The following is an 11,993-nucleotide window of genomic DNA, read 5'->3' as shown; positions in this document are numbered from 1 at the left end:
AGTTACCACACTGATATGTGCATTTTCTCATGAATTTGAAGATGTCTGATACATGCAAATGTTTTACCAGTGATTACATTCAGAGGGTTTCTCTTCAGTATTTTTTTAAGCTTTTGAAGATTACTGTGACTTACAAAGGCATTACAACACTGATCATACTCATATTGTTCCTCTCTAGTATGTTTTCTTATATGTGGCTGACAATTACTGTGATGTGCAAAGGCTTTAACACACTTCATTCATTCCTAAGAATTCTTTCCATTGTGTGTTCTTTTATGCCTTTGAAGAACATTGCTTTGTGCAAAGGCTTAACTACACTGATTACATACATAGGGTTTCTCTCCAGTATGTGTTCTTTTATGCATTTGAAGATCACTATTAAATGTAAAAGCTTTACCACACTGATTACATTCATAAGGTTTCTCTTCTGTATGTGTTCTTTTATGCATTTGAAGACTACTGTTATATGTAAAAACTTTATCACACTGATTACATTTGTAAGGTTTCTCTCCTGTATGTGTTCTTTTATGCACTTGAAGACTAGTATTACATGTAAAAGCATTACCACACTGATTACATTCATAGGGTTTCTCTTCAGTACGTGTTCTTTTATGCTTTTGAAGACTATTATTACATGGAAAAGCTATACCACACTGATTACATTTGTAAGGTTTCTCTCCAGTATGTGTTCTTTTATCTATTTGCAGTTGACTGTGACATGCAATGGCTTCATCACATTGAATATCTTCACAGCTCTTCTCTTCCATATGAATTCTCTCATGCCTTTCAAAGTTACTGTAATAAGTAAAGGGATTAACACATTATCTATATGCAGAAGGTTCAGGGACACATGTCAAACTTTACCACATTCATTTCATGGGTAAATCTTTATATCTGTATAAATTAATTTTACAATTTGATCTAATTTGATTGTGTATACAGTGTTCCTCCTGCTTGGACACCTTCACGCCAGAGGAGAGCACAAGCTTTCCTTAGGGACCTCAGGAAGAACAGTCAGTGCTCTTAACCTCTGAGACTTGGTCTAATTTTAAAGAGGAATCAGGCCTTAAGATGTTATCACATCATTTAAACATATTTTTCCCTTTTATTAAAGGCTGCTTTGCATCTTTGATAATGTCGTAGATAGTAAGAGCTTTTATTTCATGGTTCATGATTCGAGCATCTTTTTCGTTTAAGAGATTTTTCACATATTTGAAGAGAAGTGAAAACACTTAGAGCATTAAGACTATTTTTATAATCATAAACATTCCAAGATTGTGAGTCACACTACATTGCAAAATGAATCATAACAAACAGAAGTGTTTACAAATCCTTAATACTCATAAGGCTTTTCTGCAGTGTTAGTTTATTGATGTATTCCCAACGAAGCTGGAAAATCAATTACTTATAAACTTGAATCACAATCAACAAGTCTAGTCAGAGATTACTATGTATCTTCTAATTGTTCTGAGAGAGATATTATAACTTCTTTCCATATCTCTATGCTCATTTGGTTTCTATTCAGAGGGACATATGATGTACCTATTAAAGGAAGAATAACAAATAAAAGGTTTCCACATTGCATTTATAGTTTGACTCTCTGTTCCTCAGAGACATGTGGTATAGTGATTAATGTTTCTCCACAAAATCTCTCCCTTGAGTCCATCTGCCCTTCTCAATAAACTTAACAGAATCATCACAAGGATATAAGTCACACTAGCTTTACTATGTATTATTTGCTTAGTAGAAGGTTTTGGACATATACTTATCACCTATTTAATGTGTATGCCTATTGTGATATAAGAGCTATGAAACTAAACAGATTGGCAGTTCTACAGCACAGTTCTCCTTCAGCTGTGATTCAGATGATAATATCTGTTGAGCCTTTGTTTCCTTGTCTTCTCTCTTAATGCCTTGCAATCACAGCTTTCCTACCTGCCATTGAGGTGTATCACTTACTGAGAATTTAATAATTATCAAATCACTTTAAGCTGAGTTTATTTACATTGTTGTTTTTCTTACAAAAATCCAGGAAACATTAAACTTTCCTCAGAGGCACATTTATATCAGCATGCATATATGTAAATTACCTTCCACGTCTTCTAGAATTTTGAGAATGCTCTTCAATATCATGAACTTCCCAATTGTAGCCTAAAATATAAAACCATAAAATATATGACATATTATTGGAAACTGAGAAAAATATAAGTTAATATATTCAATGGCCCTTAGCACCATGTATAATTTATTCACCACACCCTTCCTCTTTCTCAATCGAAATTCCAGAAGACCCTCAATCATCCAGAATCACTGGGAAAGACTTGTCCCCTTATTTTAAAGCGTGGAGTAAATTTCACCATTTTACCAATATCAGTGAGATTCATGAAGGTCTCAAGCATCACATCTTTGTAGAGAGTCTTCTGGGAAGGGTCCAGCAAAGCCCACTCTTCCTGAGTGAAATTCACATGCACATCATCATAGGTCACTGCATTCTAAAATATCCATACATGTGGAAAACAAAAGGTGTGATACTGACAACATTGTTAATGTATACTTCTTTGACAGTATAATCATCTGATTCTGGTGCTTCTTGAACTCATTTCCCGATAGGGACACCATAATGCCATTACCACATCACTTCAGAACGAAACTCAATAGGAGGTTCAGCTCTGTCATTGCTGCAACCTTTGAATGGGATATGCCTTGCAAGAGAAATGCAGTAAACTTCAGTAAATCTCAGAGAAATTGTGTGAGCTTTTATTAATACCAAACAATAACAGGCATGCTGGGTGTGCTGACTCATGCCTTTAATTTCAACATTTAGAAAGCAGAGGTATATTATCTACTTTATTTGTTAGATAGACTTTTTTCAGGGGAGAGAAGTTCTAAATATGTATTTTCTTGCAGACACAGATACCTGGAACAGTATTGAAGTGAAATCACAGACTAACAATTCATTACCTTACAATTCTGCATCTTCTTTTTGTACAGAACAAATACAACCTCAACATACACCCCAATTTTGGAACTCCACTGTAATGGACCCTGCCATTATTGGAACAGAGTTGAAGGAGATTCAGTATGAAGTTGCTTACTTGAAATACAAAACCCTGTCTATTTCTAATATAGATTGAAGACTTAGTAGTAATGAGTCCTTCCTAGGTATTCAATGCAGATCCGGGGCCTTCTCTTCAATGGTGCTAAGCAGCTTGAAATTCCCTACCTTTGTTTCACCACAGGACTGCCCTCTGAAACTACCAAGTGTTGACTTCCTATAGAGAACAGACTTTTCATTAATTTCTGCTACAGTAGCTTCTTTTTCACTAAACACCTGTATGAGTCTTCAGTAATACCATCCAAAAGATTCAATATTTCATCTAAGAAAGCATCCCATTCTTTTAAAATTCTTCTTTACTCAATCTCTTGGTGTCAAGCCAGGAGCCACGTGACTTCCTCAGGGCATAAGGTCTAAGAATAGCATGAACAAATTCTCCTTGTGGCAAGACCCTGGAGAATGGAGGCCCAAAAATGTGAGCTATTTCCACCTTGTCTGAAGGTCAGAGAGCTTCAGATGGCTTGAAGGTGTTGCCATTCCACCCTGACCAAGGTTGGATGAATAGAATGATTTCTGTTCATTCAAGGTTATTGTCTGTTTCTACCTCAAACAAAGGTCCCACAAGTTTTAGATCAGAAGAGTTGAGCTCTCTCTAGGTTACTGTCAACAGGTTTGGTTAATATCCATAATTTACATTTCAGGTATAGAGAAACACATCTGTTTCTACCTCAAAAAAAAAAAGACTAAAGGTCCAACTAAATTCTTACTCCATTTGGGAGAAAACAATGGGTTCCCCCCAGGCAATGAATGCTTTGTTTACAGACTGTTTTGGTCCAGGCAGTGAAGCTACTTGCCCTGTTCTAATAGAAGAATGTTTAACTGAGACTAGTTCTTGCCACATTCAACTGGTTTGCCCATTTCCTTTTATCATGTTAACATAGTTTTTTTATCTTGCCTCTGCCTACTGGGGTCTGGGGTATTTTACCCAAATAGAAATTAAACACAGGTGATTTCAGTATTCACTGGAAATTCCTCAGTACATTTTGTGACAGGCCTGAAGAGAGTCCCAGCAGTTCATGACATTACAAAACTGAAGAACTGTTTTGGAGAGAATGATTTTTGAGCACAAGAATCTAGGAGAAATGCTAATAAATAGATGATATCTGTGTTAGTGGGAACAGCCTAGGGATAGGGAATGAGGTAGAATCATAGAAAGCCATAGCGCCCTCATTTCTAAATGTTGTGTCAGTTCTGTAGGAAGCTGAGAGTAAGAGGACTTGAGAACTAGGGACACCAATGCCAACTGTTGAGAATAAGATTTTAATTTATGCTTCTTGGAGGGTAATGGAAAAGCTTGATAACTCCCCAAAGGCTGTAGAAAAGTACAGCATTGTAGAATCCACTGACTCAGCTTCTGCTGGTGAGTTCCTTCTACAATGTAGATTTCACTAGAGGTGAACATTAACGGCGAGAGGCAAAACTCTCTTTCCATTTCCATGATACTGAACCACAAAATCTGCCAACTGGGCAAACTTACCTGTAGGTGTGCCTAATTAGAAAACTTCTTTGGTTGTTTGCTATAGTCTTTATCCTTGGAATAGTAAAACTATGACTCAAGTTAGTAATGCCTATCAGTGGGAAAGTTGGGAGACAGGACAATGAAATAAGGGAACAAACCGGCAATTATTGTAACCATTATTAGAAACTTGACGACACAAAATTGATTGTGAAACTGTATATGCAAACTATGGAAACTGCATCAATAAAAATGGCTCAGGTGATCCCCGGCCACTTGTTTGAAACAGGTGGCACCCACCATGCGTGATAGGAAAGTACTTTACTATATATGTGTGTTATATAAAATGGTATTCTACCTTAGTAATCTGCAGATCCTCTGGGAGTGAGTTCAACTGTGGAATGGTAGATAACTCAACAACTTTTGAGAAGGTTGAGAGAGAACAAAATGGATAGAGGACAAAAATAAGTAAAGGGCCATCATTTTCCAAACAAACAACATAATAATTAGAATATAACTAATAAAATCACACAATATAGATGACACCAATGAAAAAAGGAGACACAAATAGAGACCTACAAATTTTCCATGGTCCCTTAAACAATAACTATAAGATTCTAACAAAAGGAAAGGAAGGAAATCACCCTCTGGACTCAAGTTCTATTTTTCTCCAGGAATACAAAGTGGGATGGGCAAGGATGGAAGTTTCACCAAAAGTGGATAGATTTGCTGGATACCTTCAGGTGTTTCTTTAAAGTAGAAAGTATTTTTGACTACTAAAAGTATCTCCTTCCGATATGAAAAGAAAAAGAATGTCTGTTAGGATCATTTAGAAACCATTTTGTTTTTACAAGTGAGGAAGTGAAAACCTGTTCAAATTAATTGCAAGATAACACTGTTACATAAACATGGTATGATTTGTAGTATACAACCACAGTGACTTGTTCTGCTGTAATTGCCTCACAAATCACATAGTGTTTAAACAAGTCTATCCCCAGCTCTCTGTCTAGGTTAGTGCATGTTAGAAGTAACATGTTTTCCATGTATGTCCAGGTGACATGCCAGAAGACGGTGTCAGGTCACCTGGATCTGGAGTAACAGACAGTTAAATGTCTCCAGGTTAGGGTGTTAGTATTTGTATTCAGGTCAATCCCAAGAAGAAAACTTGCTAAGTGACATGCCCCACCTTTCACTGATTAACAAAAACACAAACCTAAATAAAGAAAGAAGTAGGTAAATGCTGCCTGGGAACCTGATACATCAGTATTGAGATTTTTGGTATGTGATCAAGTAGGCTGCCTGCAGACCTTCCCCACTATCTGTAACCCAAGACCCAATACTTAGGGTTGCCCTAGGGCTGCAACAGATCACCAGCTACAACTTCCTCTCCCCTGTCAATGTCTCTGTGGATTTCACAACACATACTCACCTGCCCTTCCCTTCTACCCTCATTCCTGTGTCCCCGCCATAACTGGTTCAGTCACCTGCCTGCTCAAATACTTGCCATATCTTCTTGCCAATACTTGCCAGGCTTTCTAGAGATTGACCACATTATCTGCTACCCCAGACCCAATTTTCACAGTTGCCTCTTAGGCTGGACAAGAACAACAAAGGCAGCTTCTCCTCCCCTTCCCCATTCTCTGGGCCTCCTGTAAACACCTAGGGTAAACTCCCACTGGCTTCCCCTTCTAGCTTCCAACACCAGCAAGGATTCTCCACTGCACACACCAGCCAAGGTCAGTATAAAAGGCACTACTCACCTCCTAAACACCCTGAAATTCCAGAGAACAAACAGAAACACAGAAATAAAATCCCTAACCTACCAGGACTAACTCAGAAATCAGCACCTCGACTTAATCACACCAAATCCAGATTCCTAGACACCAGCACAGGAACATAACCCCTAGCAGGCAGGGATGGGTTTCATCACTAGAGCCCAGCTATCCTATCACAGCGGCTCCTGATATTGCATCAGGCTGAAATATAAAAAAAAGACATTAAAACCAACTTTGTCAAGATGACAGAGCTCCTTTAAAGAAAAATTAATAAATCCCCCAAATTAATTCAGGAAAACAGAAATAATTGTAGAAACTCAATAAATCGCTCAAAGAATGCTACAAAAAGACAAGCGATTGGTTGAAACATAATTCCCTCCAAAAATAAAGACAAGAAAAAAAATCAATAGTTGAAGGAAATAAATCAAACTGTTCAAGACCTAAACATGGAAATAGAAGAAATAAAGAACATACAAACTGAAAAAATCCTGGAAACGAAACATTGAGATGGATTAGTAGGACTGAGTTTGCACCACTGGGCTACAAGGTCAGGATCAGGTGTTCAAAGCAATGCTCACTTTCAGACAGGAAGGCAAGCCTTAGCTATTTTGGACATTGATATAGTCCAGTATTTTTCAGTCTTCCTAATGCTGAGACCCTTTAATACAGTTCGATTGTTGTGGTGATCCCTAACTATAAGATTATCTCCACTGAGGCTCGCAGCCTCTCCCACCAGCCCCATAAGCTGCAGCAGCCCCGGCATGGACCCCAATTCGGCGCAGGCCTTGTGAGGCCTCTGTTGCCGATGCGGCGCCTCCGGGTCGGATCCCGCCATGATGCCCACCAGCACAGCTGAGGAGAGCAAGGCCAGCCCCTAGGGAAAGGCAGGGGGCCCGGACCAGCACCGGTAAGGGTCTCATAGCCACACAGAGATGGGAGCTAGCAGAGGCCTGCCTTGGTGGCAGAGGGCAGCGTGGCTCATCCTGAAGGGGCAATATCCAAAGGGGTGTACTCCCTGCTAACTGTGGCTAAAGAGGAAGGGAAGCCATAGGCCAGCAGGCCTCTGGTGGACTTCTCGATGCAGCTGGAGGATTACACCCCTATGATCCCAGATGCAGTGGCTGGTTATTACCTGAACCATGCTGGCTTTGAAGCTTCAGACCCAGGCATAATCTGGCTCATCTCATCAGCTGCCCAGACATTCATCTAAATATTGCTAATGATGCCCCCACAACACTGCAAAACAAAGGGCGTCGCCTCTGGCAGCTCCCAGAGCAATAGCAAGGAAGGCAAGAACACCCTAACCATGGGGGACATGCCCCCCGCCCCCAGTGAATATGGCATCAGTGTGAAGAAACCTCACGACTTCACCTGAGCCACCTAACCCAGAAGTATTTGTCTTTTCCTCTGTCTCCACAACCGCCTGTTTTCATATAAACTTTATTATGACAAAAAAAGATTACCTCCATTGCTACTTGTTAATTTTGTTACTGTTGTGAATTGTATAGTAAACATCTGTGTTTTCTGAAGGACGTAGGTGACCCCTGACAAAGGTTCTTTAACCCCCTAGAAACATCAACAGTAATGTGAAAATCGCTGCTCTAAAATAATATAAATATATAAATACATAGATAAATGGCACTTAAGAAAAAATGGAATGAAATTCTTAATGATCATGAAATGTTTAGAAAATAGAAACCATAGAAATTTGAGCAATAAAACATTTAAAATGAAATTTAGAAAATGATATCAATAACTGACTTGTTAAAGAGATAAAAATAATTTGAAAAACACTTAGCTAAACTGACTTTGAAAGGAGTGGGCACTTCCCATGTAGACAGAATGCCATTCGTAAGATACTGTATGACTTTGTCCCATGTAAAATGTTAGCTGCTGAGTGCTGTAAATTGACAAAGAATGACAGACCATGATCTATGTCTAAAACCTCTTAGCTGACTTTACTGTGTCATCTGGGATTACACATATCTGCAAGGGAAAATGTATACTCAGTGGTTAAAGCTCTCCTCCCAAAATTCTAAACCCAGCAATTGTGTCTGACTTTTTTCATGTGAAAGCAATTAATACATGCGGGGAAATCACACAGTCACTCAGTGTGCTCCATCAGGTCCTTCTTTTTGGTGGAGAGCTGGCTGTGCAGTTCGCTGCCTTAAACTTTAATCTGTGATCTATCTATCTATTGCCTAATCTGTTTCCCCCTGCAGTACACACACGACACTGTTCCTCCTCTTCTGTCCTGAAGAGAGCCATGCTCTACATACAAATCCTTTTCATCTTCCTGCAGTGGACAGTACATTATGTGATTCAAACTGATAACTTTAGAACTCTGTTGGGCTACAAAGGTGTAATCCAAAATGTTAGGGTAGTTAGTCTGGGGCAATGCCCTGTGGTGCTACTGATAGGATTCAAATCCATTCCAATCAACATTGAAGACCTTGTGTCAAAATTGAGAATGCTTTAAAAAAATGTTTTACCTGCAGATATTCAAGAATTATTACACCTATATGACATATTGGAATTTAATATTAGTTGTGTCCCTGTGATGGACCCTTAAGCAGCATGTTAGAGTCTTTATCTTTGGGGTAAGGTAGAGAAAGTTTTGGCCCAGAGCAAATCAGTGTTTAATCCTTTTTGGTGGGAGTGTAGCTAATGGCTGATTGATTAAAGCTGGGTTAACAAATATTTACATTTTATATTACTAATCTCTAACAGGCATGGTTGCATACTACTTACCTTTGGGGTGTTTGGGAGGCAGTCCTCCCTTCTACTTCCTGAGATTTTGTTTCTTTATCCTTTGGTAAATCCCTATACCATCAATACTATTACTACCAATTGTACTCTTCTATATCAGTTTAGCAGTGGAATGCTACTCTACACAGGAGGTATCATTTACAAGCTTCACAAAATTAACACCAGAAGGATTCTAAACCTAAATGTTAAATCTTATAATCTGGAAGATGCTGGAGAGACCAGAGTTCTCCGAGTGTGGCAAATCTACCTTTCATAGCGAAAATACAAGAACTGACAGGCACCCACAAGTTATAGTAATATCGGCAAAAAAGGACATTTCTAAATATGATCACACTCCCAATGTTCTTCACACTTGCAGCCTGAAGATTTTAATTATTCAGAGGTGGCTGCCCTGGCCCAGGGAATAATAAGGACCACAAGTGAGCCATGCTGAATGCACCAAACTCAGCATCTGCCCATTAGCTCCCTCCCAAACAAGGGACGACCCACCACATCTGCTCCCATGGCTTAGCCAGCTGCACCACCGAGTTTGGACACAATGGCCTGGCTGCACAGTTCAACTATGCTCTTCCAATGTGGAGCCCAAGGTGCAGCATACGGGGAACTTCCAACTTCCTCAGACCAGCACAGAAGTCTGGACCCGGAAGAACACTCCCATCTTACTGGGGTCCGTTGGAGGCTCTGATTGGCCACCTCCAACAGAGGTGTTTAATCCTTTTTTGGGGGAGTGTAGCTAATGGCTGATTGATTAAAGCTGGGTTAACAGCCTCTTGTCAGCAAAGTGTTGGGTTCTGAGAATCTGAAGCAACCCTTTCACAAAGGCTCCCTCCATAGACATATTCGTGATTTCAGAGAATGATACTCTTTCTTTCTCTGTACATCATAATGAGAGAAACGCCCCCAAGGCATAGGCAGGTCACCAAATCTGAAAGACCTATTTTCTCAAGTATTATCTGGAAGTTCTGCATTTTACATTTGAGATTTAGGTGTAAAATCCATTTCAAAATTATTTGTAGAGTTTGGGTAATGGCATCTCACATACTGGGTAGCACTACACTACTAAACTGTTCTATACAAGAGCAGAATTGGTGACATGAAGGATTTACCAGTGCTTACAACATATTAAGCTACACATGGTAGCATTTAGCTGAGGGAGGACGGCCTCTAAAAGACCCCAAAGGTAAGTAGTATGCTAGGAATTCCTGAGTGAGATTAGGATGCTAGGATGCTAGGATGTAATATTCATTTTCTGTATACTGTTATTGGTCACATTTCTGCGATATAAAAAAACCAGCCAATGGGATGCTTATTAATGGAGAGGTTAGAGAGACACTCTGTGTAAAGATGTATCTATAATAAGGAAGACTATCATAGTTTTAAAAGGGATTTCTAAGATTTGTTGTATAGGGCACCCTACACATCAATTTGATGATATTTTGTTGAATATTTGCTGTTTCTTTGTATTACCTACATACAGCCATTAACATCAAAAAGAACAGTGATAGTAGGGATGGTATGTATTACATGAAGACTGCTTTGTGTTTTTGCTAAGGTTTAGTTTGACACAATGTACCTAGGAAATATTCATCAATTGCATTATCTTACATGCAACTTGTATTTAGCCTTCAATTACTTAATTGTTGTTGCTCAGCTCTATCTTAAGACAAACAAGCGGCACCTTCCTATGATCACCTCTGCCTGCTTACAAAGGAAATCCACCAGCAGGGTTGCTGACTGTTGGATGTTCCATCATAGAGGAGGGATTAGAAAAAGAAAGCAGTGCATAAGATACCATTTTGGAGGAATGAACATATGGAAATGTCTTTAGGAAAGAAGGACTTAAATATATGAAGTTAATAATGACTGGAAGATCTAGAAATGAAAAGATTGGAAAGCTTTTGCAAATAATGTAAGTCTCAGCAAGTTGTTTTAGGCATATAAAAGATGAGATTTACAAATCATTTATTTTATTAAGATTGGCAAGTATTTCGAGGACAGGCTGAAATGTATGTCAAACAAAAGTTTGTTTAGCTATCTCTGGCTATCACAATATTTTTTCTACACACACATGTGCATGCACATACACACAACACAGAACAAGTAACAAGAATCAAAGTATTGTATATAAGCGATAGGCATCCTTAAAAAGCTGGATGCGCCATCTTTCTCTCTCTCTCTCTGCACACAAATTCCCCAGGCCTGTACACACCCCCTCTAATAAACTCCAAAGTAGGTTGTTGCATGTTCTGTGTTTTCTTCTCACTATGCCTGGTAATTTCAATAAGCAAGGACAATAATAATATGCATATCAAAATCAGAAAAAGGGCAGGTAAAATCTGACAAAATAGTAGTCAGGAACAGGTGGCCTGACCCAGGAAAGATTAGCATTCAAGGGGAAATACCTGACATTCCAAACCATTAATTAGATAAAGTAACTAAACAGCCCTGAATCTTGGATTCAAATGCTGTCTCTCCAAAGTCTCAACAGTGTGGGGAACGGAACAAGGGGTCACTGTGCTGAGGTGTTTTGGGAATGAACCTCATTTTGAAGGGAAAAATCATGGCTTCACAAGGTTTCCTATTGTCCCCAAGCTCCCAATTTTTTCAGAAGGTTGTGTCTTTGGAATTTCAGGATTTCAAACTCTTTTAATGTGAACATGGTCAGCTGGATATTTTGTGAGGCTCAGGGAACCAAGAGGGACTGTGATTATTTCGGGCCCGTGTCCATAGTGTATGTTTATCTTTAATTCACCCTGTGCACAAGGAAACTCTTGTCATTCAGACCTCACTAGGCAATCAAGAACTCCAGGAAATGAATCAAACAGATGGGCAGATTCTTCCCAGTGCCTGGCTTTTAGTTCAGTGCTGGGTAAGTCAG

General features: G+C 39.1%; 1 protein-coding gene and 1 pseudogene across 1 annotated transcript; one reads left to right on the top strand and one right to left on the bottom strand.

Annotated features, from left to right (window-relative positions):
* Window positions 1-2,086: 2,086 nt before the first annotated feature.
* LOC125411553 (zinc finger protein 431-like) lies at window positions 2,087-2,976 on the bottom strand. The gene is made up of 3 exons (XM_087897810.1): window positions 2,962-2,976; window positions 2,366-2,492; window positions 2,087-2,151 (listed from the first exon to the last, which is right to left on the bottom strand). The coding sequence occupies exons 1-3, from the start codon at window positions 2,974-2,976 to the stop codon at window positions 2,087-2,089; spliced, it is 207 nt and encodes a 68-aa protein (XP_087753936.1).
* A 1,423-nt stretch (window positions 2,977-4,399) lies between these two features.
* LOC148119143 (transcription initiation factor TFIID subunit 10 pseudogene) lies at window positions 4,400-7,721 on the top strand (annotated as a pseudogene).
* Window positions 7,722-11,993: the final 4,272 nt, after the last annotated feature.

Source organism: Myodes glareolus, chromosome 18 (genome assembly GCF_982192425.1).
Source record: "Myodes glareolus chromosome 18, mMyoGla1.1, whole genome shotgun sequence".
Classification (NCBI taxonomy): Eukaryota; Metazoa; Chordata; class Mammalia; order Rodentia; family Cricetidae; genus Myodes; species Myodes glareolus.
Note: the sequence above shows the minus strand (reverse complement) of the source record. Positions and strands in the feature narration are given on the sequence as shown.

Excerpts from the sequence above, each read along its gene's own strand:
- LOC125411553 (XM_087897810.1), bottom strand. Across the intron at positions 2,152-2,365 it reads CATGAATCTCACTGATATTG|GCTACAATTGGGAAGTTCAT; the intron begins GTAAAATGGTGA and ends TTTATATTTTAG.